Source organism: Condylura cristata, unplaced genomic scaffold (genome assembly GCF_000260355.1).
Source record: "Condylura cristata isolate star-nosed mole 26May11 unplaced genomic scaffold, ConCri1.0 scaffold00009, whole genome shotgun sequence".
Taxonomy (NCBI): Eukaryota; Metazoa; Chordata; class Mammalia; order Eulipotyphla; family Talpidae; genus Condylura; species Condylura cristata.
In genome coordinates, this window is record NW_004567110.1 from 47154027 (window position 1) to 47181060 (window position 27034).

General features: G+C 34.6%; 1 protein-coding gene across 1 annotated transcript in view; it reads right to left on the reverse strand.

The window, feature by feature from the left end:
* LOC101630356 (chromosome unknown open reading frame, human C8orf34) overlaps nucleotides 1–27034 on the reverse strand; it is a 294360-nt gene that overhangs the window by 102459 nt on the left and 164867 nt on the right. Inside the window, 1 exon segment of the mRNA XM_012723108.1 lies at nucleotides 8742–8877. Coding sequence (XP_012578562.1) covers nucleotides 8742–8877 — 136 coding nt within the window.

The window sequence follows — 27034 nt, forward strand, 5'->3', positions numbered from 1 at the left end:
GGGTTAAAGCACAGCACCAAGAAGCTTAAGCCACTTCGCATGAGTTCGATTCCCACCTGCCCGGGAGGAGAGCCACATGGCGTGGCAGACCTCTCCTGACCCACCTGCTGCTCCCTTCAGCAGTGTACTTCGTTGATCTGCCTGTTCTGCTCCCCAATCTGTCTCTGGTGAATCCTCACCCTCCACATCTCTGGCCTTTACCCCAGTTCTATATGAATAAATAAATAAATCTTTAAAAAAAAAAATTTCGGTGATAGAGCCCTCCCTGGTGGCACAGCAGGTTGAAGCACAGCACTAAGAAGCTAAAGCCATTTCAGCATGAGTTCCATCCCTAGCTCTGGAGGTGACCCACATGGTGCAGCAGACCTCTCCTGACCCTCCCGCTGCTCCCCTCAGCAGTGTATTTTGTCAGTCCACCTGTTCTGTTCCCCACTCTCTCTGGTGAATCCTCTCACTGCCCCTGCACCTTTGGCCTGTACCCCAGTTCTATATACATAAATAAGTAAATCTTTTTTTCAAAAATTCGGTGATAATGGGGGGCTCCCTGGTGTCACAAGGGGTTAAAGCGCAGCACTATGAAGCTATCCACAACCACTACAGCATGGGTTCAATCCCCCGCCAGGGAGGTGACTCACATGGCACAGACAGATTTCTCCTGTCTCATCTGCTGCTCCCCTTGTATTTCAATCAATCTGCCTGTTCTGCTCCCCACTCTGTCTCTGGTGAATCCTCTCACCCCTGCACCTCTGGCCTATACCCCAGTTCTTGCATGCCTAAATTAATACATCTTTTTTTAAAAATAAATCAGCCAATGCTACAAACATCAGTGTAACCTACTTAAAAATTAGGTGGTAATATAAATTATGGAATAACTATGAAAAATGCAGAACTTCAGGTAAATATCTACGTATGGAGACAAACAACAGAGTACTTGAGCAGGCAAAGGTTTCAGAACAAATGTTATTGTGCTCTGCAATGATTTATTGTCAACATTTGAATGTCTTTTACCTCTCTACTCCTTAAATTTGAAGTATCCGTTCTGGATTCCCTCCATCTCCTGGAAAATTGAATATAACCAGAACAAAGTGTATTTTTCTTGATCAAGCCCTGTCAAGAGACAGATCAGTTGTTGATTTGGGGAGGAAAGGAGGTTTTTGATTCTTCAAGTCACTCTGTTCTACTTTTATTGTTGGCTCAACTCTACTAGCAGGTATTACTAAGTGGAAATACAAAAAAAAAAAAGAAGAAGAAAATGAAAATAACATTGCACCTACTGGTATGAACTGAAAAGCCAATGACCTAATGCTACTGCTTTTGGGTCCACAGCTTTTGCCATCATTCTAGGTGCTGCTTAACAAATATGACTAAACAGGTCATCCTTCCCTAACTACAGGTTATTTATGTAAATTAGTGCATTCACAGGGGGAGAAATGATGAGATAAGAAACCCCTATATCTCAAAATATTTTATGTACTTACATATCAATGAAAACTGGATTTAATATTTCACTCCTTATACTCTTGTGACTTTTCTTTCCATTGACCTTCAGTTTTAAAATCCTATTATTTTTCTCAATACAAACATGACTTCCCTAGATTGCAAATGTGTATTTAACTTCTTGAAATATATATGATTATGTTTAACTTGAAATAGACTTATTTTTTTCTGAGTAGATCAATACTTGAAACTCAGCTCATTCCAAAATAATCTCACAGATAGAAATTATTGCTCCCTTCTTACAAATGGAAAATTTAGGTTTAGAAAAGTTAAGTGATTTCCCAAAGGTGTCAAGTGGCCAAACTGCAATTCCAACCAGAGTCTTTTGCTCCAAAGCCCCAACTCTTTACCACATAACAAGAAAACAGCTTTTTAGACTGGTGTGTGTGTGTGTGTGTGTGCATGCACACATGCACTTATCTGCATGCACCTAAGGCCTCCACCCTTATGAAGCACAAAACTACTATTAACAAATATGGAGATGGAAACAATTTTTCATCGATTTATAAATAAGAGAAAAAACATGAAATTAGTGTATTAAGAACTGAGATGAAGTGGTCCTCAGCTTCTAATTGGTATTTGTTGTTCCTATTTCTTCCTTTAAACAGATCTTGAATGAACAAAGTCATACATCGGTATCTTCAAAGGGTGACTTTTCCCACGGCAGCAACCCCATAAAATTGCAATCAATCACATCTGGCATAATCCAGCTATTTTACCATGTTTTTTTTTTCTTTCTTCCACATTATTATCTAACATTTCAGATTGCTCTAATTTGTTTCATATCTGTTTCCAGTTACAATGAAAATTTTTAATGATCAGAGCTGGAGTTTACCAAAGAACCTGACACAGATTGCACCCTCCATAAATGAATTTTGATTCAAATTAAATATTTCTGTTACTTAAAACAGTTGAATATTCAGGTCTCAAATGGGATATTTTAATTCTCTAGGCAACATAAGTTAATTTTATGAAAAATGTCTAACTGTAAATATGTGATAGTCTTTTTTGTTAATCCATTGACCTTGATGTCAGTTTTGGCCACTTTTCCTTCCCATGAGAAATTGCTGAAGTTAAATATATTACATTTTATTTTACTTTCTTTTATTCTTGTCCCAACATTCTTGCAAGGTTTAACTTCAGCAATTTATTGCAAGAAATACCTTGCAAGAATGGTTGGGACAAGAATAAAAGAAAGTAAAATAAAATGTAATATATATTTCATTGCCTAGGTTTTCTTATCAATTAGTAAATCCTAATGTAGGCTATTTGAAATTAGTTGGTATATGCAAGGTTTAACATTCATCTTTTCAGCTGCTCTCAGCAGTGATGATTACTTCTGCTTTATTAAGTCAACATACAAGTAAACTCAATATGTTAATGTCATGATATTTAAGAGAAACGAGGAGCAACTTTCAATGCAAAGAGTCAAATCAGTTAAAACTCAGCAAACCATTTGGAAAAAAATTCCCCTAGTCTTCTCATGCCATAGTTTCTGAGTGTGTGTCACTGTATGTTCTCTATAATCCAATTTCTTTTAACATGGCTTTCAGTTCCTTTTATTTTGTGCACTATTGATGTTAAGCATGAATGAATGCAAACACTTGCATCATCAAAAACAAATAGCATCTTACCACCCGGAATGCCCTGGCAGGAGTCCACAAAAACAAGATTTAATTCCTAAGAATGGCAGTGGGTAGATAGGATTAATGGGTGGTCTTTCCAAAAAATGGCTTATAAACTTCACTGAAATAGTAATTTGGTACCTTGGTATCAGCATTTGTCTCTTTGTTATTGGTATTTTAACTGTTGTCTTAAAACAAACATTCAGGCTATTAGTAGAGAAATTTAATTTTAAAGTCAGAATTTTGAAGACTATAGATTTTTTCCTGATAATTTCTGATAACTTGCATTATTAACTTAAGAACACTTTACTTATATATGACTTAGCATGATTTCTTGGTAACAAATGAAACATGTTTTGTTTACAATATTCAAGAGTTCTAGCCATACTGGTGGAATTTCTAAGTCAAGCTAAGATACTCAATAAATTCATTAAAAATCTACTTGTAATATTTAAAATCACCAAAGATAAGGACACGACTAATCCGACCAAAAAATATTTATTTATTTGATTAAAACTGTCATTTTATAATGGCCTTCTTTCCTTATGACCTGAAATGGGGATGGAAGTAGGAGATACTTTGGTTAGATTGTTAATATATCTCCTGGGCCAGCTCCTTATTAAATATATGCTTTCACCACATGGATGAATGGTACCCAAGGACCCCAAACAAACAGGGTGCATGTTTTAAACATGTCCTGCCATCTGCCACATAAAGGTAGCATATTTTTAGTGTAAAAGACCTTCAATATAATTAAAGTGCATAGAGAGGGGAAAGAGGATATTACTAATTTCTTTTTTTTTAAAGATTTATTTATTTATGCATACAGAACTGGGGTACAGGTAAAATGTGCAGGAGGTGAATGGAGACACCAGAGACAGAGCAGGGGGCAAAAAAAAGCAAAACGAAGAAAACGCAAAACGGAGCAGCAGGGAAGAAAGAAGAGGTCTGCTGCACCTGACTGCTGTGCCGGTCTGCTGCGCCATGTGGGTCACCTCCAGTACCCTGGACCCAACTCATACTGAAGCTCTGCATCCTGTGTCCTAACCTGTTGTGCCACCGGGGAGGGCCAGATATTACTATTTTCAATAAAACACCAAACATTACCTATGCTCTTCTGGGTAAATGTCCAAACGGTAGACTAACCTAGTTTGCTGAGGCCCAAAAGCTTACCACAAATCTTCTGGTGGGAAAAAAGGAGTTCTGAAGCAGATCTCAAAACGTTAGGACAAAGGCCCTGCCTGGTGGCACAGTAGGTTAAAGCGCAGCACTGCAAGCTAGTGGCAGCAGCTTCAGTGCCAATTCAATCCCTAGCTCCAGAGGTGACCCACACAGCTCAACAGACCTCTTCTGTCTCACCCACTGCTCCCCTCAGCAGTGCACTTTATCAATCAGCCTGTTCTGCTCCCCACTCTGTCTCTGGTGAATACTCTCACCACCCCTGAACCTCTGCCCTGAACCCCATTGTATGCATAAGTAAATAAATCTTAAAAAGAAAAAAGTTAGGACAAAAAGAATAAGGCATGAGGATGACAGCTGCCATTATCAGCCTCTCCACATGTCTCTCAGCCATATGTCCCTTTCAAGTATCTCTACAAGTCTCTTTCAGGTGTCTCCTTCCCAATAGTCCCAGAGTACAAGTTGGCCACAGGAATATGAGGGGCTGTAAAACCACCTGCCTTCCATATTGTGTAACTTCACTTAGTCACTCAGCTCCACCCATGTTTCCTAACAGCTATTCCAAGGCTCTAAGTCAGTGGGGGCCAGGAACATGGTACTTCCTCTACCATTTTCACTTGCCAAATGAGGTACTTGCCCCTCTGTTTATATCACAGATTCCGGCAATGCCCACAGCAGAATAAGGCTATAGTCATGGGAATAACCTAAGATAATTTCCAGCTTGAAAATGCAAGCTTTCTTCTATTCACACTTCTCTGACAATGTGTGAAATATTTATGAAAAAATGTAATATCTTTTTATTTCTCATCACTATGTTAATTAATAGTTTTTGACATTCTTCACATAGACTTTACAGAATATTTAACGTGGCAGAATTCCACTTTTCCTGATGTTTTAAAAAGTGGGAATATCTCCTTCATTCTCAGAGAATGCTTCTTAGAGCCCCATGTGCAGTTGGGCTCTTGAAAAAGGTTCAGCTAGTATTTGTCCAGTATCCAGAGTAGGCCTTTTCAATACATGTCACCTTGGTTTATGTCACTAATGTCACAGAGACCTCTAAGACTCAGGAGACACTGTTACCACAAATATAAAGAATGTAGATTACTTGGATTTAGGGACACTCCAGAATAAGTTTTTTTATGGCAATAACTATCTTAAGGAAGATTACACATCTAGAGGCAGTTTTGTCGTAAAATCATCTCCTTATCACGTGAGACCCATTTCTCTCTCCTTCACACCTCAGGCCCCTTAGTTCAGAATATAAACTCCCAGTTTTTCCCATTTACTGTAGGATTTACAGCTCTATAAATTCACCATATCTAGGTAATTAGAGGTTGTGTTTTCTTTCACTAATAAGTCTGAATTTAATTGTTTTCATCTTGTCTCAGAAGAACATGGTGGAGTAAGTGTTAATGTATAGTAATTAACATCACATTAATTATCCTAAATTTTATCTGTTAGCACCATACAGTTTCCAACTCAATGAGACTTGATATTAAGTCCTGACCCCGCGTGAAAATCCAGTGCCTGGGTTTCCTCTGTGAGGTCCATGTGTCTCTTCCAGACTGAATAGCAATGCCCACTGATAGAACAATGGACATAATCACGATTGTCAAAACAGTAAATATTACCAATGTTGTCTAACTCGCAGTACAGAGTTTCTAATCATCCCACTCTGTGTTGTGATGTTTGCTTAGTCACACTAAGGCCTCAATCTGCCTACCTCAAACTCCTGTTTATAGCCTGACACCCTGAGACAGAAGGATCTGCCTCTTGGCACCATATTTGTCTCCCTGTGCTCTGGCCAGTTTCCTGGATTCCTCCAGTCCTAAACCACTGTTTATCCTTGGAGTTCTATCATTTCTAAAATCCAGAGTTTCAAAGGCTACAGATTTCAGAGAGGTAGTGTAAATGAACAAAGCTGGGCAGACAAACTGAAGTGAATTAGAGCACAACTATGAAGTCTCAGGATTGAGAGATTAATGCTGCTACTGGGTAGTCATTTTAGAACATGGGCCGAGTTATCACCTTCACAGAGTTAAAGAGAAAGTAAAAATCAACTGCAATCTTTATAGAAAACTGGTAATTCATCCAGAGTTTCTTTCAAAATTACATAGATGCACAAACAACCATCTATTGTTCACAGTTCTATAGTTTATAATTTCTGCCTTAGATAATTACTTAACCAAAGCTTAAAAATTATAATCCTCAGCCTTAATTTCAACTCAAAGAGATGATTCAGCAATAAAACCTGATATTTGAAAATTAATTGTAGAAAACTTTCATGACTACATCAAAAAATCACAAAAGTGAATTACCTTAAGTGTTATTGGGGGCAATTCTCCAAGATTCAGTGCTATTTCTGCATATATTATCAGCATGAACATTGACAGTATTGTTTTACACAATCTGTACACAACAACCTTGGAATAAGAGATGGAATCTCCCCTAACACAGTGATTATACATGCTCACTAATCACTATAAAATATCTAGGAATTCCCTAAACTTGGGGTTCCTTTTTGTACTGCAACCTACTGCTGCATTTACATTATGGTAAAAACTATGACTCACTGAAACAGTAAAAATGATAATACTCTATTATTGTTATATTAAAGTTTTGGTCTCTGACCCAAGATTTTTGTGTCTTCTGAAATCAATGAAATAGTGATAGAATAACATGCTGTGTTGCAAATAAGGCAAAATCTCAGTTTTCTCATGTTTCTTGACAACTTGTTAGGTTTTTTCTGACTATAGTAGCTGCACACTGTTTTCTACAATTGCACAGAATCACTGTATATCTATTTTGTTTAGGAAATACAACACTGCTTTATTTTCCATCAAAGCAATCATGAACTCCCATGATATCAAACACCTATACAACTTTCATCCCATTGCTGCTATCTATTTTAGGCCTCATCATAGTTTTTAGGAAACAGTCTTATTCTTAGAAATAAAACAAAATGACAAAGTAGGTAGACTGTTAAGATCTACGATCTGAGTTTAAACTGATTTGTCACCTATTGACTATGTTACTATGGTCTGTATGTTAAATCAGTCTGTGTATTTTATGTACTTCAGTAGCATGTGATACACAGTGAAAATGCAAGCAACACGATTATTAGTCAACTGAATATCTCTTCAACAAATTCAATTAAGGAAGAACCTTAAATAAAGGTTGACTGCATCTTTTTTATCTAACTCTCTCATTGGGAACTGAATGGCAGATGATTTAGCTCTATGCATATGTTTGATCTTTTCCCAATTTAAATCTTCAATAACTTACTAAAACATACCATTTTTCATAGGCTTTCCCTTTTGAAAAACAACTCTTCTACTAATGATAGGAAGGGTCAAGCACCAACCCTTCTCCAGTCAAATTGTAAATGTACAAATATATCACAGTTTTTTTTTTTTAATTGCCAAACAATTATTATATAGATGACCTTTTACATCCAGGATCACATAAATATTAGAAGTTTTCTTCATATTTTTCACTCTGCTATATCATTTTCTTAGTGGTCTCAAATAATACTCCTTGATTTTTTTAAGAGGTATCCTTTCTATTTTTCTAAGATGATGGCAAAGTAAATTCCAAAAGGTTAGAATAAAACAGAAAAAAAGCAACAAAGATCTGATTTGATCTTCTATACTTATCCCCACCCCACCCTATTTCCAAGTAGTTAATCCCCTCTCAAAACAGTACAATAGAACAGCTAGACATAAAGAAAAGGAGATAAAACTGGCCAGCCAGTATATTGTTCTTACTAATCTGCACCATTTACATAAGGGTTAGAAGACTTGTTTTATCATTTAAACTGGCTTAAAAACCTCTTTGCAAATGAGATTTAGTTTCTACAAAAGAATGCATTCTAGCTATTTGGTGAGTTTCTGCTAGACTAACACTGGGGGTGACTTGGCAGTAACTTAAACTACTTCTTTGGCCTCAGAGAGTATATGCAGATAGCTTCCAGCTGCCAAATTTGAAAAGTATCAAACTGATTAAATTCTTTCCAGGAGGTGAATAGGATCAGGAACAGGTTAAGAAGCCAATAATATCAGATTTTAAACTATACCTGGGCAAACTTACCCTTTATGCAGGTATTTTAAAAGTGGCTTTGAACTTTTTAGAGCCCCTTGAATCTTCCTTTGAAAGGTAACAGAAGGGCAGTCAGCAAATGAAATTCAGAGACTGAAAGACTTAAAATAGTCTCAAACTGTGAAGTGAAGAAAATCTGAACTCTTTGATTCATTGTTGGTGTGAATGGCACAGGGCAGAAGGATAAAATGTAGAACTATGCATTGCCAATGTTAGCACAAAAGATAACCAGAACGAAAAGATTTCCTTAACAAAGATCAGTACACCCTTTGCATTAAAATCTTAGAATTTTAAAATAAAGGTTAACCAATCTTGGTAACACTAACCAATTATTTGTTTTACCTGGCACACCTTGAGCAGATGTTCAATGTGACCTTGGCCTGAGGTTCAGCAGAGTAAGTAGCACGGCCTTGGTTAAATTTGCTCCCAGAAGGTACCAGGGTAGTTACTCCCTCCATTCTTAAATCATCAAGGTCCTCTGTAACAACATAAGCAATTGGAGAGAAAAATTAATTCAAATAGATTAAAGGAGAAGAGCTAGTAGTATTTAACAAAACCTATTTGTACTTTGCAAAAATCTGACCTCACACATCAATTATTTCTCAGATCACTTCTAGACATAATGAGAAACAAATATATGAGGAGATTTACAGAAGCAAAATGGTGAAAGACTGAATCAGTTTGGACAACAGGCATCCAGCATATGACTACAAGGCATTTATCAACAACCTCTACTTTAGCCATCCAGGGAAACTAAATCACAGTCTCTGCAGCAATTGCCTCAAATTTGTCAGAGCTTATTCAATGACTATCAGCCTCCCTATTTTTGTCTTTGCTTCCATCTCAGGCTCAACTAACCAGAGAAACATAAATAGGCTTCTGCACGAAATTGCATTAGATTATTCACTTCTAATTAGCCTGTCTTCAGTTTATCCATCAACAAACTCCCATCAGACATATATGAAGCTCTTTTTCACTCTAAAGCTTTTTTGTATTCACCTAAGGAGGACAATAGTACATTGGATAGTCATGTCCCCACGTTCACTGAATCCACCAAGGTCCTATCCAAGGTCCTAAGGTTTGAAAGATCGACTTCCTATGTAAGTCAGCGCTCATGTAGTCATATAATACGTATATTATCTCTTATTTTATTCAGAGGAAATGAATCATAAAACAAAAATTCACTCACTTTCTCTTCCAGTCTTAGCAAAAGAGGGACATAAAATCTCAAACGGTAAGGTGTGATTTTGCTAAAACAAAATATTATTGAGATGGGCCCTCCCTGGTGGCACAGCAGGTTAAAGCACAGCACTAAGAAGCTAAAGCCACTTCCACATGAGTTCGATCCCCTCCTGCCCCGGAGGAGATCCACATGGTGCAGCAGACCTCTCCTGACTGGCCCACTGCTCCCCTCAGCAATATACTTCGTCGATCTGCCTGTTCTGCTCCCCACTCTGTCTCTGGTGAATCCTCTCATCCTCCACGTTTCTGGCCTGTGCCCCAGTTCTGTATGAATAAATAAATAGATCTTTAAAAAATATATTATTGAGATGACAACCTAGATAAAAAGGGGAATTACTTTTTCCTGACAATGCTATAGACATTTCTAGCATCTCTGACCCCCCTCACAAAACATTCAGGGTTTCTAGATTTAACTTCATTGCAAACAAAGGAGTCGAATTTTCCTTTGAGAGCAGACCTTGTACAACTTAAAGAAGTCTTGTCAACAGATTCCTTCCATAGCAATCACTAACTAAAAATCCTCTTATCATGTCATACAGGTGCCATTTAGATATGCTTTCACACTTTAACTCAAATTCATGGAAAACTCATTACCATGACCTGATTACTAAGATTTATATGCCTCAGTTTAGGGCAATAATCACTACACCAAAACTTTGTCCTTCTGCTCAACTAGTTATGAGATAACCTAGCTGAATTAAATTGTGAGCTTGCAGAAAAGAGTTGCCCAACATCCTGTTTAAACAGGTGGACCAAGCAATAAGCTACAGATCACTGCCTAGCATCTTGTTGTAACACCCTATTTGATCTATCCCACCAGACTGAAAAAAGGTACCATAACTTGAGAAAAAGATGTTATATCCTGATAAATAATCATTTCACAATTTCCTAGATGAGGTATATGATGAAAGAATGTGACCTAGAGACATCAATATCTTATTAGTATGTGAAAATGCACACCCCAGGGGGAGACTTAAGATATTAGTGAGATAGTGATGTATGAAGAAAATGGAAACATTCTGTACACACCCCAGTGTACTCTACTACACTGCTATGATGCTGCTCCCCTCTATCTCACCCTGAAAAACAAACTCTTCAAAATCTCCTCCTGGCTCACTTCAGGAAAAGAGGCTAGAAATTTTATTTTCAAGCACTGCCACCCTTATGCTCAAGCATAAGTTTAAAGCTTCTTTGGTTGTCTGCCCTCTGGCCTCTAGGTTAAATTCTTTTTCAGAGAAGATAAAGAACTATGAGCTTGGTAGTAGCGTAGGCTCCCCTGTTAGTGATTTCTTCATGCAATATAGGCATTATACTTCTGGAGAACACAGAACCTTCAGTTTACAAACAAACCTCTCATGAAATTTGTTAGGCCCAGGGAGGCACAGCAGGAAATTAAAAACCACCCCAGGGCAGAAACTTAGAGACCCAAAACCTGCCCAGTGACTAAGCATGATCTGAGAACAGTAGGAAAAAGGGGTCGTAAAAAGTCAGTAGAGCAAAAACAAGGATAAACAACTCCAAATAAGGGCAAAGTGCCCCATTAAGGTGGTCCACCCCATAAATGTATAAAAAGTCTGCTTTTCACCAGTACCATTGCAACACTCGCCATACACATGTGTAGGTATTGCCCAAGAGCACAATAACCTTCCTTCTTTGGCCTTTGTTCTCATCTCTCTTTCTTTCTTACTCGTGGACTTTTAAAATTCTGTTAGCCTCTCCTTATCACATTATTATTCACTACTACAATATCCTGCTATACCATCACCTCATGATTTGCTTTTCTCTGTTAAAGAGAAAAGCATTGTAGCTCATTTAATTTTCTTCAAGAAAACAAAAAGAAATATGCTTACTATCTTAAATTTATTTATTTGATAAATCATACTACAAAACATGAATGTGGCACAAAATGTTATCAACACTTTGGACTTAAATTTACAATACAATGCACTACTTGTCTTAAAACCAGCATCAAGAGCAGAAATGTTGCATTTGCTATAGTCTGTCAATTAGTCAAAGACAACGGAAAAATAAATATATATGTTTTTCTTTTAATGTAACTTCAGGACACTTGGAAACAAAGGATTACTCCATTCTGCTACATTGGCTATCAGACATAAACAAGATATTTAAGACATTTACATGAATTCCTTCTCAGATAGAGATAACTACTATAAAAGTTGAATTCAAAGGGGGAAAGTACATGGATGTTCATAGAAATATTCTAGCAGATCATTTTGCCAAACACATAGTCTTAATCAAGATTGTTAATTCTCCCTAAGCTCTTAAAGGATAAATCCTTAAAGTAATTCGAGAAACCATATAAATATCAATATCCATTCTCTCATTCTGAAAAAACTGGAAAGAATTGGTTCTAGTGTCACTCAAGTAATCTCTGATGCTCTCCAGACAACCTCATGGTGGCAGTAGATAGTTTAGAATGAATATTAGCTAAATTTCTTCATACAAATACATATGATACTGATCAATTGCTTACTATTTTAAATCAACATATCTGGAGAAACTTTAAAAAAAAACATGTGAGGTAATTTTTTAGTCATGTGCCTTTCTCAACAACATAATTCTAGAAAAACTATAAATGTGGTACATGGAAACAATTTCAAGGGTCCTTTGAACACTGTCAGATGGATGACTCCATCAACCACAAAATTTGTGTTACTATATGTTTATTTTCAAGATAAGTACCTGTTGCCAAAATATTACCATCCTTATAATTGCTAAATGTTGCTTAATTTTGTGTTTCCAATCTTGGGAACATAAACTTTTATAGCAAGTACTGAGGTACACTTGATATACCTCTTGTGAGGTCCACTTGGCAAGACATAAAAGCATTTTATTTGTCATTACCCCTTATTCAGAAACCATACTGCTCTTACTACCTACAAGCCTCTGGAAAGGTGGAATGAATCAGTGACATTCTTGAAAAATAAATTAATAAAAGTTTGAGAAACCCTAGAGATATCTTGGTCAAAAGTACTCTCACCAGGCCCTCCCTGGTGGTGCAGCAGGTTAAAGCACAGCACTGAGAATCTAAAGCCGCTTCCACATGAGTTCGATTCCTGCCTGCCCCAGAGGTGACCACATGGTGTGGCAGACTCTCCTGACACGCCTGCTGCTCCCCTCAGCAGTGTACTTTGTAGATCTGCCTGTTCTGCTCCCCACTCTGTCTCTGGTGAAGCCTCTCGCCGCCCCTGAGCCTCTGGACTGTACCCCAGCTCTGTATGCACAAATAAATAAATCTTTAAAAAAAAAAAGATCAGATAGTACAATATTAAAAATCTAAAAATCCTTATGATACAGTTGACGATGGAGACAAGTGAACAATCACCAAGTGGTGAAGAAAGATCTGGATCTCTAGTGTTATCTTTTAGCCTATTGCTTGGAAGGGAGAGAATGACCAAAAGAGGGGACAGAGAGATTGAATACACAATTGAAACAATAATGGGTAGACATAATGCTATATGACATTAGAACATCGACTCACATCTTCTACTGGAATTCAGCCAGAGAATTTAAATCACAACATCTGAAAAAAGTTGGCCCAATTGTTTATTAGGACTTGGTTAATTACGGACAATTTCCTTCTTTTACCTGCATTTCCTTAGAACCAACCAGAGACAGCAAAAGTGTTCTCCACACAGATAGTCTGTTTCCAGTTAACCTGTCTCCGGTTTCCCTACACCTCAACTTTGAGTTAGAATGGTATCTCAAGCTTCCCTTTTTCTTTATTCCTTATAAAACTTTCACATTTCCCCTACTTGCCTTTAGGGGCCTCAGTAAATGTAAGTGATGGTAGCTAATGCCTTTACTAAATGAAATTCTGTCTAAATAGCCTCTGCTTATTCTAATTTGGGCAGTCTTCATTTATTTCCATAATGGCAATAATCAAATTCTAAAGGGTTGGTACTGGGAAGAGATGTCAGAGTTCCACCTGTGGCTCCTGAGAAGTAATGGATCTAAGGAGAAAGAAGCACATTGCTGAGTCAACCTTAATAACAGCTGTTCAAAGTCAAGATTCTACAGTGCACTTAGGAGATGAACACCCACCGTGGGATGTTCAAACAGAAGCTGAATAATTATTTAGGGTGAATGATTTAGAATTTTACTTAGCATTGTAATAAAAGATCTCAGGTTTAGTGTAAAACTATTCTCTCAAACATTCTCACTATAATTCTAGATGGATTTAAGGTATATCTGATTCTGCTAAAAAGAAGAAATTGTATAGCTGCTTAACATTCCCCAAAATGTTGTTTCCTTTCAAAATTCTCTGCTTTTCACTTTTTCCATCCTTCTGAAAGTTTAAAAGAAGATTGTGAAATTGAAGAAACAATTTTAGTGTCATATTGCTATGAATTAGACCTAAAAGTTGCTTCCTCAGTTTTACTTTTAGACTTACAAAACACTCAATACTGACTTGTTTATAAGGTAAATACTAATTTACCTTTCATATTGAAATGAAGATATTATATGGCTTATTCTAAGCTACAAAGGTCAAGTATGATAGCCACCCTTGATCTCTGAATACACATTCAAAGACCAAAACCCTTAATGAACTACTTGCCTCTGCTACAACCAAGATACAAGATGGGCATTAGGAGGTTGCTTGACACATGCAGAGAGAGCGGTAACACATGAATTTTATGAGTTTATCTTGATGAACAGTAAAAACTCCATGCCAGAATTTTCCTTTCACTTGCAAAGTTTTATATTTAACAAGGCATTTTGATGATTGCCTAACCACCCACCCCTACCTGGGCTTCATCTCTTTTTTTGTTTTGCTTTTGGCTTAAAACAACTATCACAGTGTAAGAGTGAAAGAATCCTAGAGAAAGAAGACTTCTGGAATTCATTTGATAGTTCTTTGGAGACTTCAGAATGCTGAAACTAAAACTTCAGTTTTATAGCTGTGAAGGTGTCATATGCAATTCTGACAATGGCAGTGAAACTGACTCCTGCAGTGTTATGGGGGGATTTATTCAGAAATCTTCATTCTTTCCATTTTTTCTTTTATATTATTATTTACTAGTAGTGGTTCTGCCAAGGGAAGTCAATGACCTCCTAGTAACTACTGAGTGTTACCAAACTCTAAAAAGGTGATATAGCTATTCAGAAGCTTGTATTGTTTAGTCATGGAAGAATGATAATAATCTAGCTTCACAAAAAAATAAAAATAAAATACAAATCTAGGTCTATCATAGCTCCATTGCCTTGATAACCTAATTAAAGGAAGCAGGTATCTAGGATTAAATAATCAAGAGAAAGGAACAGAAATACCTAAGACAAATTTTGGAAGATTTCATAAATTGAAAGGGAGGAAAACAAATTAGCAAATTTCAATGAGGACCCTATCCAGGATAAGGATAATGTGAATCAAAGGAGGAAATTCCAGAAACATGTTAAAATATAAAAAATTTAGAATTTGAACATCAGTGGTATTATTCTTTCTCTTCTTCCTCCTTTAATTAAATCTTCCTTCAGATTTAATTAAATCTGTTTTAACTAAAGCTGTTCTAAAGATATAACTGTAGATGATTTTATTGAAATAAGTATTTTTTAATTCATAAAACACAACATTGTATTTCCTTGAATACAATCTTATGAATAATATAACCTATAATTATTACTAGTTTAAATCACTATATTCAACCAATATAGTCAGTGAGTAAGTATATAAATATATTCCTCATAATTATAAATGCATTTTCATTAATATTCCTTATTTAAGGATATACATATTCAACTAAATATCAAGAATATGTTTAATGTAATCATCATAATAATATATTCTAGAACTCTACCATCTAATTCATGAGTCATTAATTTCATGTTGCAATGGAGCACCTGGTCTGAAGAAAATACTGCAAATATTTCATTTATAACTTTTATATTGACTATACATTAAATATTACTTTAGATTACAGAGTTAAACAAAACTTACTATAAAGATTAAATTTGCCTGTTTCTTCTTTTATTAATATATATTACACTACATATTATAATACAGAAAAATGCATTTATCCACATTCTTAAATATAACCACACAGATACATACACACATATACCTCTATAATTATTTATTTTTAAACAGCTGTTTCTTTTCTGATATTGAAACAGGAACTAAGTCTCTATCATTTACTAGGAATCTTAGTGCTTTAGAAATGCATCTAATGTAGAGTAGACATTCAGTGAAATTTGCTGATTATGTCTTATTTCTTCAAATGTTGCCCTGTGTTCCTGTGAGACTATTCAAAGAATTTATCAATAATAACACTGAGGGAAGATTTTTGTATATATATTTTAAACTTTTAAAATTACTCTTTGCATGGAATTGACTTTTGGAAAATTGGTTTTTTGAAGAGATACATATGTCACACTTGCCCACAGCCATTGGAAAAATACAAACTAGAAACAGGGAGATGGGGCACAGACATCTGTGTCAGTGATGTATGGATAAATTCCTGTGGTCCTAGTGCAAAGGAATATCAACAAAAAGAGAAAAAAAAAGAAATGGTGTTGTTTTCAAAGGAAGATTCAACAGGCTGTAGTGAGTGAAAGTGAGATGCTAGCAGGGTTCTCCATCTTAAACTCTGTAGGAATTCAGGAAGAGAAAATATCTTTGGCTTGGTAATGCTGAGATAAAATTATCTGCATGATATCCACATGGATGTTTGTAGACAAAAGTAGCAGCAGTGTGTCTGGATATAGGGTGAGAGCTTAGACTGGAGACACAGACCATAGCAACAGAAAATTCATAGTTCAAACCAAGAAGTGACATGTTTATGTTTACCTTTCTTTACAAATGAAATGCATGCTCTATGTGAATAGTATATATGTAAGGAGGGAATACCGCACTTCCTGTTTTTCACAACACACAACACAAACAGTAACTTATTTGAAAGATAGCCTATAAAACCATGATGCAACTTTGAAACACAGGGACACTGTGAGTAAAGTGAACTAATTTATGACTAGAGACTAGCACTTTATAAAACAGCAAATAAGCAAGAATTAATCAAGCAAAGAATTGTTTTGATTAACTTTAAGGAAAAAACAGCTGCCTAGATGAAATAATCCCAGAACTTTCATTCAAGTGTAATTCATGAAATAATTTACAGCTGCTTGAACTAAACAATGTGGGATAAGAGTGAATTTTCACATCTGTTTCTAGGAACTTTACAACAAAAATTAGAAGCTTTCCAAATATAAGTCCCTTAACAATGATTCAATGCTGGATTACACAAGAATTATATGGCAGTTTTTCCCTGCATTGCAATTGGTCTGTTGATTTACGTTGATAGAGCTGATTTGGTCAAATATTTCAAGCAGATGTTATATATTCTGAGTGAATTATTAAACATAAAACAAATGTTAAGAAAACATATAAGAAATTAGACAAGTTTAAATAAAATATTTATGAAAAAGGTTTTGTAATGTGAGACAGCTATATTTCTTTAAAAGAAAGAAAGAATGGATAGCAAAACATAAGTCACTTAGCTGGTTGAAAGGTGGAAGAAGGATGTTGAGACCATGCTTCTAAGGTTCTCTCTTTCTACAATCATTCCTCAAATATGAATCTCAATGCATCAGGAAAGTCCAATTTAGGCAAGTTCATAAATATTAAATAGTGAAAGAAAGTGGTACATATTAGAGATGATAGGCTGTAACTTTTAAGAAAAGCTTCGTTTAAATTTTTAACTTAGTACTGTATTGAAAAAAAAGTCGTATGAAATTTTAATGCTATGCTTAAGTTTCACTTTTCAATAACATAAGAGAATGTTACCGAATATTTACTTTTCTTGACCACATAAGATCAATAAACAAAGTGTTTAAGTCTGTAACTTATGGAAAATGTTTGTGTAAATTTTTATATATATTTGTGTATATATATATATATATATATATATATATATTCCATTTCTTCTATTGCTAACTAGAATTGCAAGAACCACCCTAAAATACTTTTTCCTTATTTACCAGTTCCTGCATAATTTCTTTGACCACCAATAGCCAAACACATGATGACCACAAACTTTTGTAAAAATTTATAACCTGGAATTTGTTCGTTTAGACTGCAAATGAATCACAAGACTTGTGCTAATTGAACCCATCATTATATGTAAATTGTGAAGGCTTTCTTTTAGTTGAAAAAATTAAGACATCTGGGAGTGGTTTTCTCCCTCCAATCTGTAAAAAAAGTGCTAGTGCTTCTAGCAAATTCAAATCCAAACACTACCCAAAGTCTGGTTTCTGCATCAGAAGGCATCTTTGTTTTTCTTAACTTTGGCCTACAAATTCAAGAGATTATATTGTATACAGATAAAATTGACTTTTTCCTCAAAGTTTGTCACCCTCTGAAGCTTTGACAGATAGAGGTTGTAAGGAACTCCTTCATAAAATAACCTTCATTTTAGTCATGTGAATTCATGGCATGTAGGGGTATAGAAGCTGATTGACTTGTAACTGAGTTCCAACTACGGCCCTAGCTGAAGTGAGGACAATTGTAACCAACACAGAAATCTAGGGACAATGTCAGAAGAGTACCATTAAGTACCATATTTGAGGTGTAACGGGGGGGATTCACAGGAGGATATCAGCAAAGAGCTCAGATGTAGAGGTATACAGTAACAAAGCTAGAAAACAGAAAGTAAGGTAACAAAAAAATTGTTCGCAGTGTAGATAAGAGCAAAGCAAGAATGGTGATCATTCTTAATCTAAGTGACTGGGATTAGGTAAGGCTGTTTAATCTAAGTGACTAGGATTAGGTAAATTATTAATTTTTATAGGGTGATGAGTAAAAATGTGTAATTTTTCAATTAAAAATCACCACAAAATTTTACAATGGTTTATAATTTTAACTGCTGTTTAAAGTTTATTTGTTTTATCTTTAATGGCATGGAATACCTCTCTGGATAAATCATGTAGTTATTTATTTCACAATAATGAAAAAATATTTCTCACACCAAAAGTTTAGTTATGGAATTACTAGTGGCCCTAGAAGGCAGCATTATGTTACAACAACCAATATCTCACTGTAGTTGACATGTCACACTTAACATTTTATTATTTTTGTTTCTAAACTAATTATTAACTTTATTATTTAAGTTTTAGGTTCCCAGAGACTCCATTAAATAAATAAAATCCTATGTAGAGAAGTTCCTATGTGTACTGTATTAATTTGACTGCTCATCAACTTTGGCCATAAAAGGAATAATTATGCCTTGTATATAATGTTTTCTGATAACATTTGTATTGTATATGATATTTCTGACAATATTTTCTTAATCCAGACCATAAGTATTAATTGAGTTCATTTTTGAGTCCATTGATTTCCTGATTTACAAAATTCAAATTAAGTATTTTGGAGAGAAGGTGATCAATTCAGACATGAATCACCAATGGTAGCAATTACATTTTCTCTGGCTCTGCTCTAAACTTATCTTTAGCAAAATCGACTGTGCCTAAAGTCAATTTACTTTAAATACATAGCACAAGTATATAAAACTAAATGATGTGATATTAGTAATTAAATTTAGATTTATTATTAGTTTATCTTTTCCTTGTATTTCAATATAACAAATCTTGCAAGGTTATCATCCACCATGGCCACCCTGTTTTCCTCTTCATTATCTTGCATGTTATCTTCAGTTTGGCTCAACACAAACTTAGACAGTATTGTTTCTTCACTTGACATTGTAGACTTTTGTTCCAAATCTTCTCCATTTTATTTACATCATACTCCACTACATTCCTTTTCTGAACATTGTACTATTGATACATTTTTTTTCAACTTTCCACACAATATACTCAAAGAGGCAAATTTTAACCAATTACATGTGCATAATTTTTCTTAAATTAGGATACTTAGTACTTAATTATATTCATCATATATTTTGAGATTCTACATCCAATATAGTTAATCTAAAAACAGCATTAAGTATTATAGCTATCCTCGTTCTTGCCTCACAAACTCCCTTTTTAATTATGCCTTATGCACAATCCTTTGAAATAAATTAACAAAACAATAACACTTTAGTAAAAATGAAAAATGAGGTGGTCATGACCAGCCATATACTAAAATTACTGGGAATGCATTTGGACTATTGTTGCCAACTCACTCTCCCTTGTGGTGTGCTACAGAGAGATGCAGGCACAGGATATATATGCCTTTGCCTTCACTGAGATGGGAGTCAAATGCACCAAGATATTTCCACCCTGTCTGACACATTACAAATCCACTTTCCATTCCATGTTGCTTTCTTGGAATTCACATGCTGTTCTCATCTCTTAAAATTCATGCCATAGAGTATTGCCACCCCTAATGAACTTTTACAAGATAACTTCAAGTTTTGTTTCAAGTTCTTGGATAGTTGCCTCTAGGGAGCTATTATTTAAAAATATGACAATACTAACTAAGAACCTCATCTTACTTCCCACATTATATAAATTTGAGTTTCCTAAAAATGGATATTTGGTGATATGAAAAAACCATTAAAATTTAAAGATGTATGAATTGGCTATATAATATATTGGCTAAAGAGCAACTTTAAACTTTTTTTTACCTGGAGTAATCCAAGAATGCTAATACCGTCAGGTCTCTGCACTTTCTGTATTCTCTTTTTGTGGTGCTATTCCCTCAAAAAGGAACTTCCTGTGCTTCCCTCCCTAAGTTCAAGTCATTGCTCCAACACTGTCTTCCATGAGGGTATTTCTTTGACTTCTAAGAGAGCATCATCTATAATTCTTTATCCTGTTATCCTTGATCTCCATAATATTTCTTATATATTAGAATTACATAATTTATTTATTTGTCTAGCATTTGATTCTCTCCTGATTGGTAAATACTAGAGGCAAGGATCAGGTTTTGTATAGGGTACCTAAAAACAACTACAACAAATGATTTTCCAAACCAATGGTTACTTATACAACAATTATTAACAGTATAATTTGCCTACTATATTTCAAAAACATATCTAGTGAACACTATGTATATGAGACTACTCTCTAAAATCAGGCTTTTAGAGGAAAACTACCATTTATTGAGTGCCCATTACATATTAATAAGCCATAGGAACATTTAGATCTTATTCTACCAAAAACAAACAAACAAAAAAACCCTTTACCCCGTGGGGATTACAATTGAGATGAAAAAAAAATGTGCAAAATGATGTAAAAATAAACTTTTTAATAAAAAAAAAATAAAAAAATAAATAAAAAAAAAACCCTTTACATCACTGATTCTCAACTATAAGTGATTTCTTCTTCTCCCCACCATAAGGAGACATTGGCCAATGTCCCAACAGATTATTTTGTTATCAGTGGGAGAAGGGTGAGTGTATACTACTGGGATCTACTGGGTAGACAGTCCCCCACAACAAAGGATCATCCAGTCCAAAATATCACCAATACTGAGGTTGAAAATTTCTGTGCTAAGAATAATTTTATTTTCTATTTACTTATATTACAGGCAAGAATCATTACAAATACAATGAGTAGGTATAAGAAAATAGAGGGTTGACTATAGCTAGAGAAGTTTTTAAGTCAACTTAAAGTATAGATCAAATGAAAGTTTAGAATAAGTGTAGTCTATAGAATTTGACACTTGAAGTTGAATTCAAAGTTCCATACTTAGTACACAACACACTCTGATTTGAACACTGAGATTGTTTTTTTTTTTCAACTATAAGATAATAAATATTTTGCTCACACTACAGTATTGATAAACTTTGTTATATAAACACAATTTAGTTTTCTCAGGCTAGCCTGCTTTTATCTTAATACAAATCTCAGTATTTAATGAGATACTCTTACCCCAAATGATATCTAAGAGATTTTTACTGGCTGTTTCATGAAATTATGAAAGAGATTGTTAAATTGAACTGTGCACAACAAAAAAATTCCCTCAAATCAACTATTTATTTCACTAATTACTGTTTCCCATGTGATTCTTCTACCTTCTCTAAGTGCTGCCATATCTCCACACCTCCTGATTACAGTTGAACTCACTATCAGTTTACATCCCCACTCAACATCATGATTAATAGAACAAAAATATCACCTTGAGATTTTCTTCCTTCTGAAATATTTTCTGTCATGGCCCTTTATTATAATGGTATTATGAGGTATTATGAAAGTTTCAACCTACCAAGCTATATAAGCAATGCAAAAAACACACATATGTCCTGGTCTCTTTTCCACTCACATTCCAAAAGTTGTTTGCCCTTCAAAAGCACTGTACATGAGAAAGAATACAAGAGGAAAAATGAACAAAGATTTAAATTTTGAACAAAGCTGTATCAGAATGACTGACATGACCCCATGACCTGTGAGCTCTGGCATTCATGCTCTTATATAAATTTCTCACCAAAGATCAGTTGAAATTAGCAATTACATTTCAACTACTGAAATTAAGTCTAACTGATTGTATATCACATCTATGATTAAGTTATGAAAGATTGTTTTTCATCTTGCTATCACATTTTCTCTATTATTTTTTGACTTGTATCTTTGCTGCAACAAGTCGCCATAGTAGGGAGATCCAAACTGATAAAGAACCTACGGGTGACTTGTGGACAATGGCTACCTAGTAACTGAGGCCTGATCCAACAACACTCGAGGAACTGAATTCCAACAATAACCACACAAGTGTACATCTTCGTTAGTCAAGTTATACAGAAGAGACACCAGAAGCCTTGACCCAGAAGAATTGTGAGGTGAATGTTGTTTTAAATGTTGTTTATGGTACTCTTTCACGTAACTATGGATAACAAATGCAATAATCAAGCAATTTTTCTTTTTTCCAAGTTAAAATAAAATTCCTACAGAAGTTTTAAAAAGAATTACTTCAGTAATTAAATAAAATTCCTACAGAAGTTTTAAAAAGAATTACTTCAGTAGGTATATTTACATTAAATTATTTAAATGAACATCAGTTGAAACTTATCAGTCTATATAAAAGAAATAGCTAAGTTGCCTGTAGGGTACTTTAGATACAGTGCAGTGTACACTGGAGTTCCACTTGTAATCATCTTACATAATATTTTATCTATAGTATATATTCTGATATCATCTTTAGATTTTAAGGTATTATAAAGATTTATAGCAACAGAATTTTTCCATTTGTATAGTAATATTGATTACAGCTATAATTTGATGCTACATATTAAATTCAAGCCAAAATTATAAAATAACTTGGATAGGAAAAATATAACCCACTTTTCAATCTCAGATCCAATATGTGGGTTGCATAAATACATTCTGACCAAAAAATGGAGTCAGCCTGCAGTAGCTTTGCATAGAAGACACACACTTGCACATGCACAAACACTAGCACACACATAACACACTGCTGGGACACTAACATACCACATAATCTATTATGTTCCTCATTGTTCTAACTTAGCGTTTCAAGAAGAACTACAGCTATGACTTAGTTCTTAGGTAAGAAGCTAGTGCCAAGGGAAAATTCAACCAACATTTCTTCTGGGGTACATCATAAAGAATTTTTGCAATTAGAGCTCTTTTTTATATAAAACATATTGACTCCATTTCCAGATCCAACTTCAATATACTCATGTTCCTACATCTAGATAAATATTTACATATTCTAACTCTATGGATCTCTATTTCCTAACAAAAATATCTACTCTAGGAGTCTTGGTTTATTCACAGCCCCCAAAATGTGCAGAAACTCCAGAACTAACTGTAATTAATAAGATAAAAATGCAGCATTTCTTTTCTGTTTTATGCAAGTGTTTTCCTTTTGAATAATGGGGAAAACAAAACTAAAATAAATCAATCACAATAACATACCCTTAAATTTGCCCTTTAAAGGAAACAAACTTCTTTGTCTTTAGCTCTCTCTTTTAGTAAGCTTAATTTCGTTTTAGTATAGATATGTTCAAATTTAGTTTCCACTTCCAAAGATACTTTTATTTTTTCAAGTTTTACTTTTCTCTTTTGCCACCTAAGCAACAGGTAGCTAGGTGGCAACAGCCACAGGACAACAGCCACAGGTAGCTATTCTAGCTAGGACAACAGCCACAGGTAGCTATTCTACTCTCCTTGGTGTTTGTCTATGGGCTTGAGAAGACTACACTTATCCAGTTTGGTGTCTGCACCTGTTCAGCAAGGTTGGGGTCCTGGAAATCAACCTTCCAGCACTGACTTAGTTCCACCTTTACCAGGGGATTTGGAGTGCCACCCAGCCTCCTCTGGACTCAGTCACAGTTGGGATACCCATATTGCTGTGGGGTCCCTTTTCCCTTCTCTATGGCAGTACCTCTATTCTCAGGTCCCAGGTGCCTCTGTGTTCTCACAGGGCATATAGGAGCTGCTAAAACTCTTCTGCATATCAAGGACTCAGGGAAAATAAGAAGTGCATCCAATTTTTTAAAAAAGTTATACTGTGTAAAACACTATCAAATAGCATCATGTGCCATGGAGAAATCCTTTTGCAATAAATTTTACTGTTGCCTTATTTTAAGAAATTTCCAGTTATCCCAAACTTCAGCAATTGCTACCATGATCACTCACCAGTTATGAACATCATCGTTGAGACAAGAAGAAAGAAGGTTCAGATGAGTTGCTAGTTTTTTTGCTTTTTTTTTTTAAGCAAAACAAAAGCATTTTTTAAGGCAGGTCCATGATTACTTTTTAAATTTCCTTACTTGTAATTTTCCTATAAAGGTTTTCTATTTTTTTCCTGATTTATCTTAGATGATTATACACTTCTAAAAATTTGTCTGTTAATTCTAGATTATCCAATTCATTGGTATATGTATGTTCTTAATAATCTTTTAGTATCCATTTATCTTTGAGTTGTCTGTTGTAACTTCTCTTTCACCTCTGATTGTATTTATTCAAGCTTTATCCCCTTTTTTCCCCTTAGGAGTCTAGTTAGAAGATTGTCTATTTTATCTACCTTTTCAAAAACCAACTTTTGGTTCCATTGATCTTTTGTATTGTACAGAGCTTTCTCAAAATAATTAATACTCATCTACAGTGTGATCTAGCACTACTGCTCATAGGTATCTAACTGAGGGATAAAAAAATACCAATTCAGAAGGCTATATTCATTCTTTTGTTCATTACAGCACTTTTTACGATAACCAAATTATGGAAACAATCTCAGCAACCAATCACAAATGAATGGATTAAGAAGATGTGGTACATATATAGAATATCTTATACAATGGGATACAACTCAGTTACAAAAAAAAAAGACATCTTGTCATTTGTGACAACATGGGTAGAAATAGAAGGAATTGTGCTAAGTGAAATAAGTCAGATGGAGAAAGATAAATATCAGATGATTTCACTCATAAAGAATATAAAGAAATAAGACAAAGGAACAGGCAAAACTAAAACAAGTGTCAGAAGCATTATGCAAAATTGAGTCTTCTATAGGGGTGGGAGACCAGAAAGGGGGGAGTGAAATAAGACAGAGTTCTATGGGTGCTTTGGTGTTGAGCATGGTATGGTAACGCACGTCTAAAGAGGTGTGAATCTATATCTATAAATCACTATAGACTATTATAAACAATTGACTACAATGAAAAATAATACCAAAAAAAATTGTTCCAAAAAACCCCAACTTGTTTTAAAACCAATTAGTCTACTGTTTTGAACCCATATATGATGGTTAGGCTATGTGTTTGGGGTGCACATTTCTAGAAGAAAAAATAAATATTTTAGGAAAAAATAAATATTCTCAATGTTCCCATGTGAGAAAACAACACTTTGAGTGTTGTAAAACCACAAGTATGATTTGAAGTAGATGAAGAATAAAATGGCGCTAAAAACAAAATCAGTCAATTGTGGATTGGACAACACTTATTAAATAGTCAGGAATTTGTATTTTTTTAATATGGATATTTTATCCTGAATATTGATTTATTAATTCAAACATATCTATAAGACTCACAAGAACCATATTATTAAAAGGTTCAGAAACAGAATAAACAGCAGAATCAATGAGAATGGAAAAGAAAAAATGTAATTATTGATTTGTCAATGTTCTTCACTAGTTTTTAAGTACCTGAAAATCAATAACCTTAAAGGAGACTTACTCTGTATCCTTAGTGTCATGGATAGTTCTTGTCATATAATAGATTTTCAAAGATAATGTGTTGAGGGTCCTCCTGGGAACACTCAGTCAAAAGAGTAAAGTAATAATGAGCTATGAAAGACATTGAATGACAATATAAGTTGAAATCATCAGAGAAGAAAAAGAGGTTTCTTAAATCAGGGAATGATACAATTTCTATTATATTTCAGGATGCTGGTGAGATGAAATGGCTTCAGAATGAAATGGTTCATAATGTCACCTCTTGGGTCAGGCTACTAATATTTAAATTCTGATAAAAATTTTTATTAGCTATGCTATTTAGAACCAGTTATTTAGGATTTCAGATCCTCAGCTTCCATATAAGTACAATGAGGAAAAGCAGGGGATAATTCATGGTTATTAGTTAATGCATGAAACCTACCAAAGAATCTTGATATGGACAGTTGTCAGAGAATGGTAGTTATAATATTACTACCTTGGAAAGTTATAAAAATGGACTAGAAGTGGGCGTAGTGCAGAGAATGATACCAGATGACTGGCCTATTTTCCTGTAGCTCTAGGGAAAAGAAATTCTGTCACCTTGAACACTCATTTCACAACTACAACAGACCAGAAAATTTCACTCCTTAAGCTTCCCTGCAAAAAATTTGATTTTCTGTAATTTCCAGGAAAAAGCAGCATTAAATTTGACATATATCATTTGATAACAAGCCATTTTAATTTCAAATTATTGTGAAAACAAAACTCTTCTCACCATTCTCAGGGAAGCACAACATTTCTTTGTTGGTGTTTTAACTATTGGGGTCACTGTTTATGGTTTGAACATACATTGACAAGTGAAGTCAGAGATTAACATGCATTTGGTGTTCACTCTTTAAATTGTAAACAGACTCAGGATCCATAAATAGATGTCAATTGATATATGGCAATCTCTCTGACAAAGATTTTGATAGATAAGTTGATAGTGACAAGTTCATTTCACTACAAAATTGACACTCATAAAACTTGATAATAAACCGTATGCTCTTTCAGTTGAATTTTAAATAGCAACAGACTATAAGCAGTAGCTTACAGCTTTTCATCCATCTTGACTTAGAAAATCACTAAACATGCTACATTTTGACTTCTGTAATATGAGTACTTAATACTTTATGCTTAAAACCTTAATTACCTCTAAAGGTAATAAGTAATTTTACTTATAAAATTTATCCATTTCTTATTTGTCAGGCAACAGCCTTAGGCAGAACCTAATAAAATCTCAGGGAACTTTACCATAGATCTGAGTATTTCAATTTTCTTTTTACCAAAA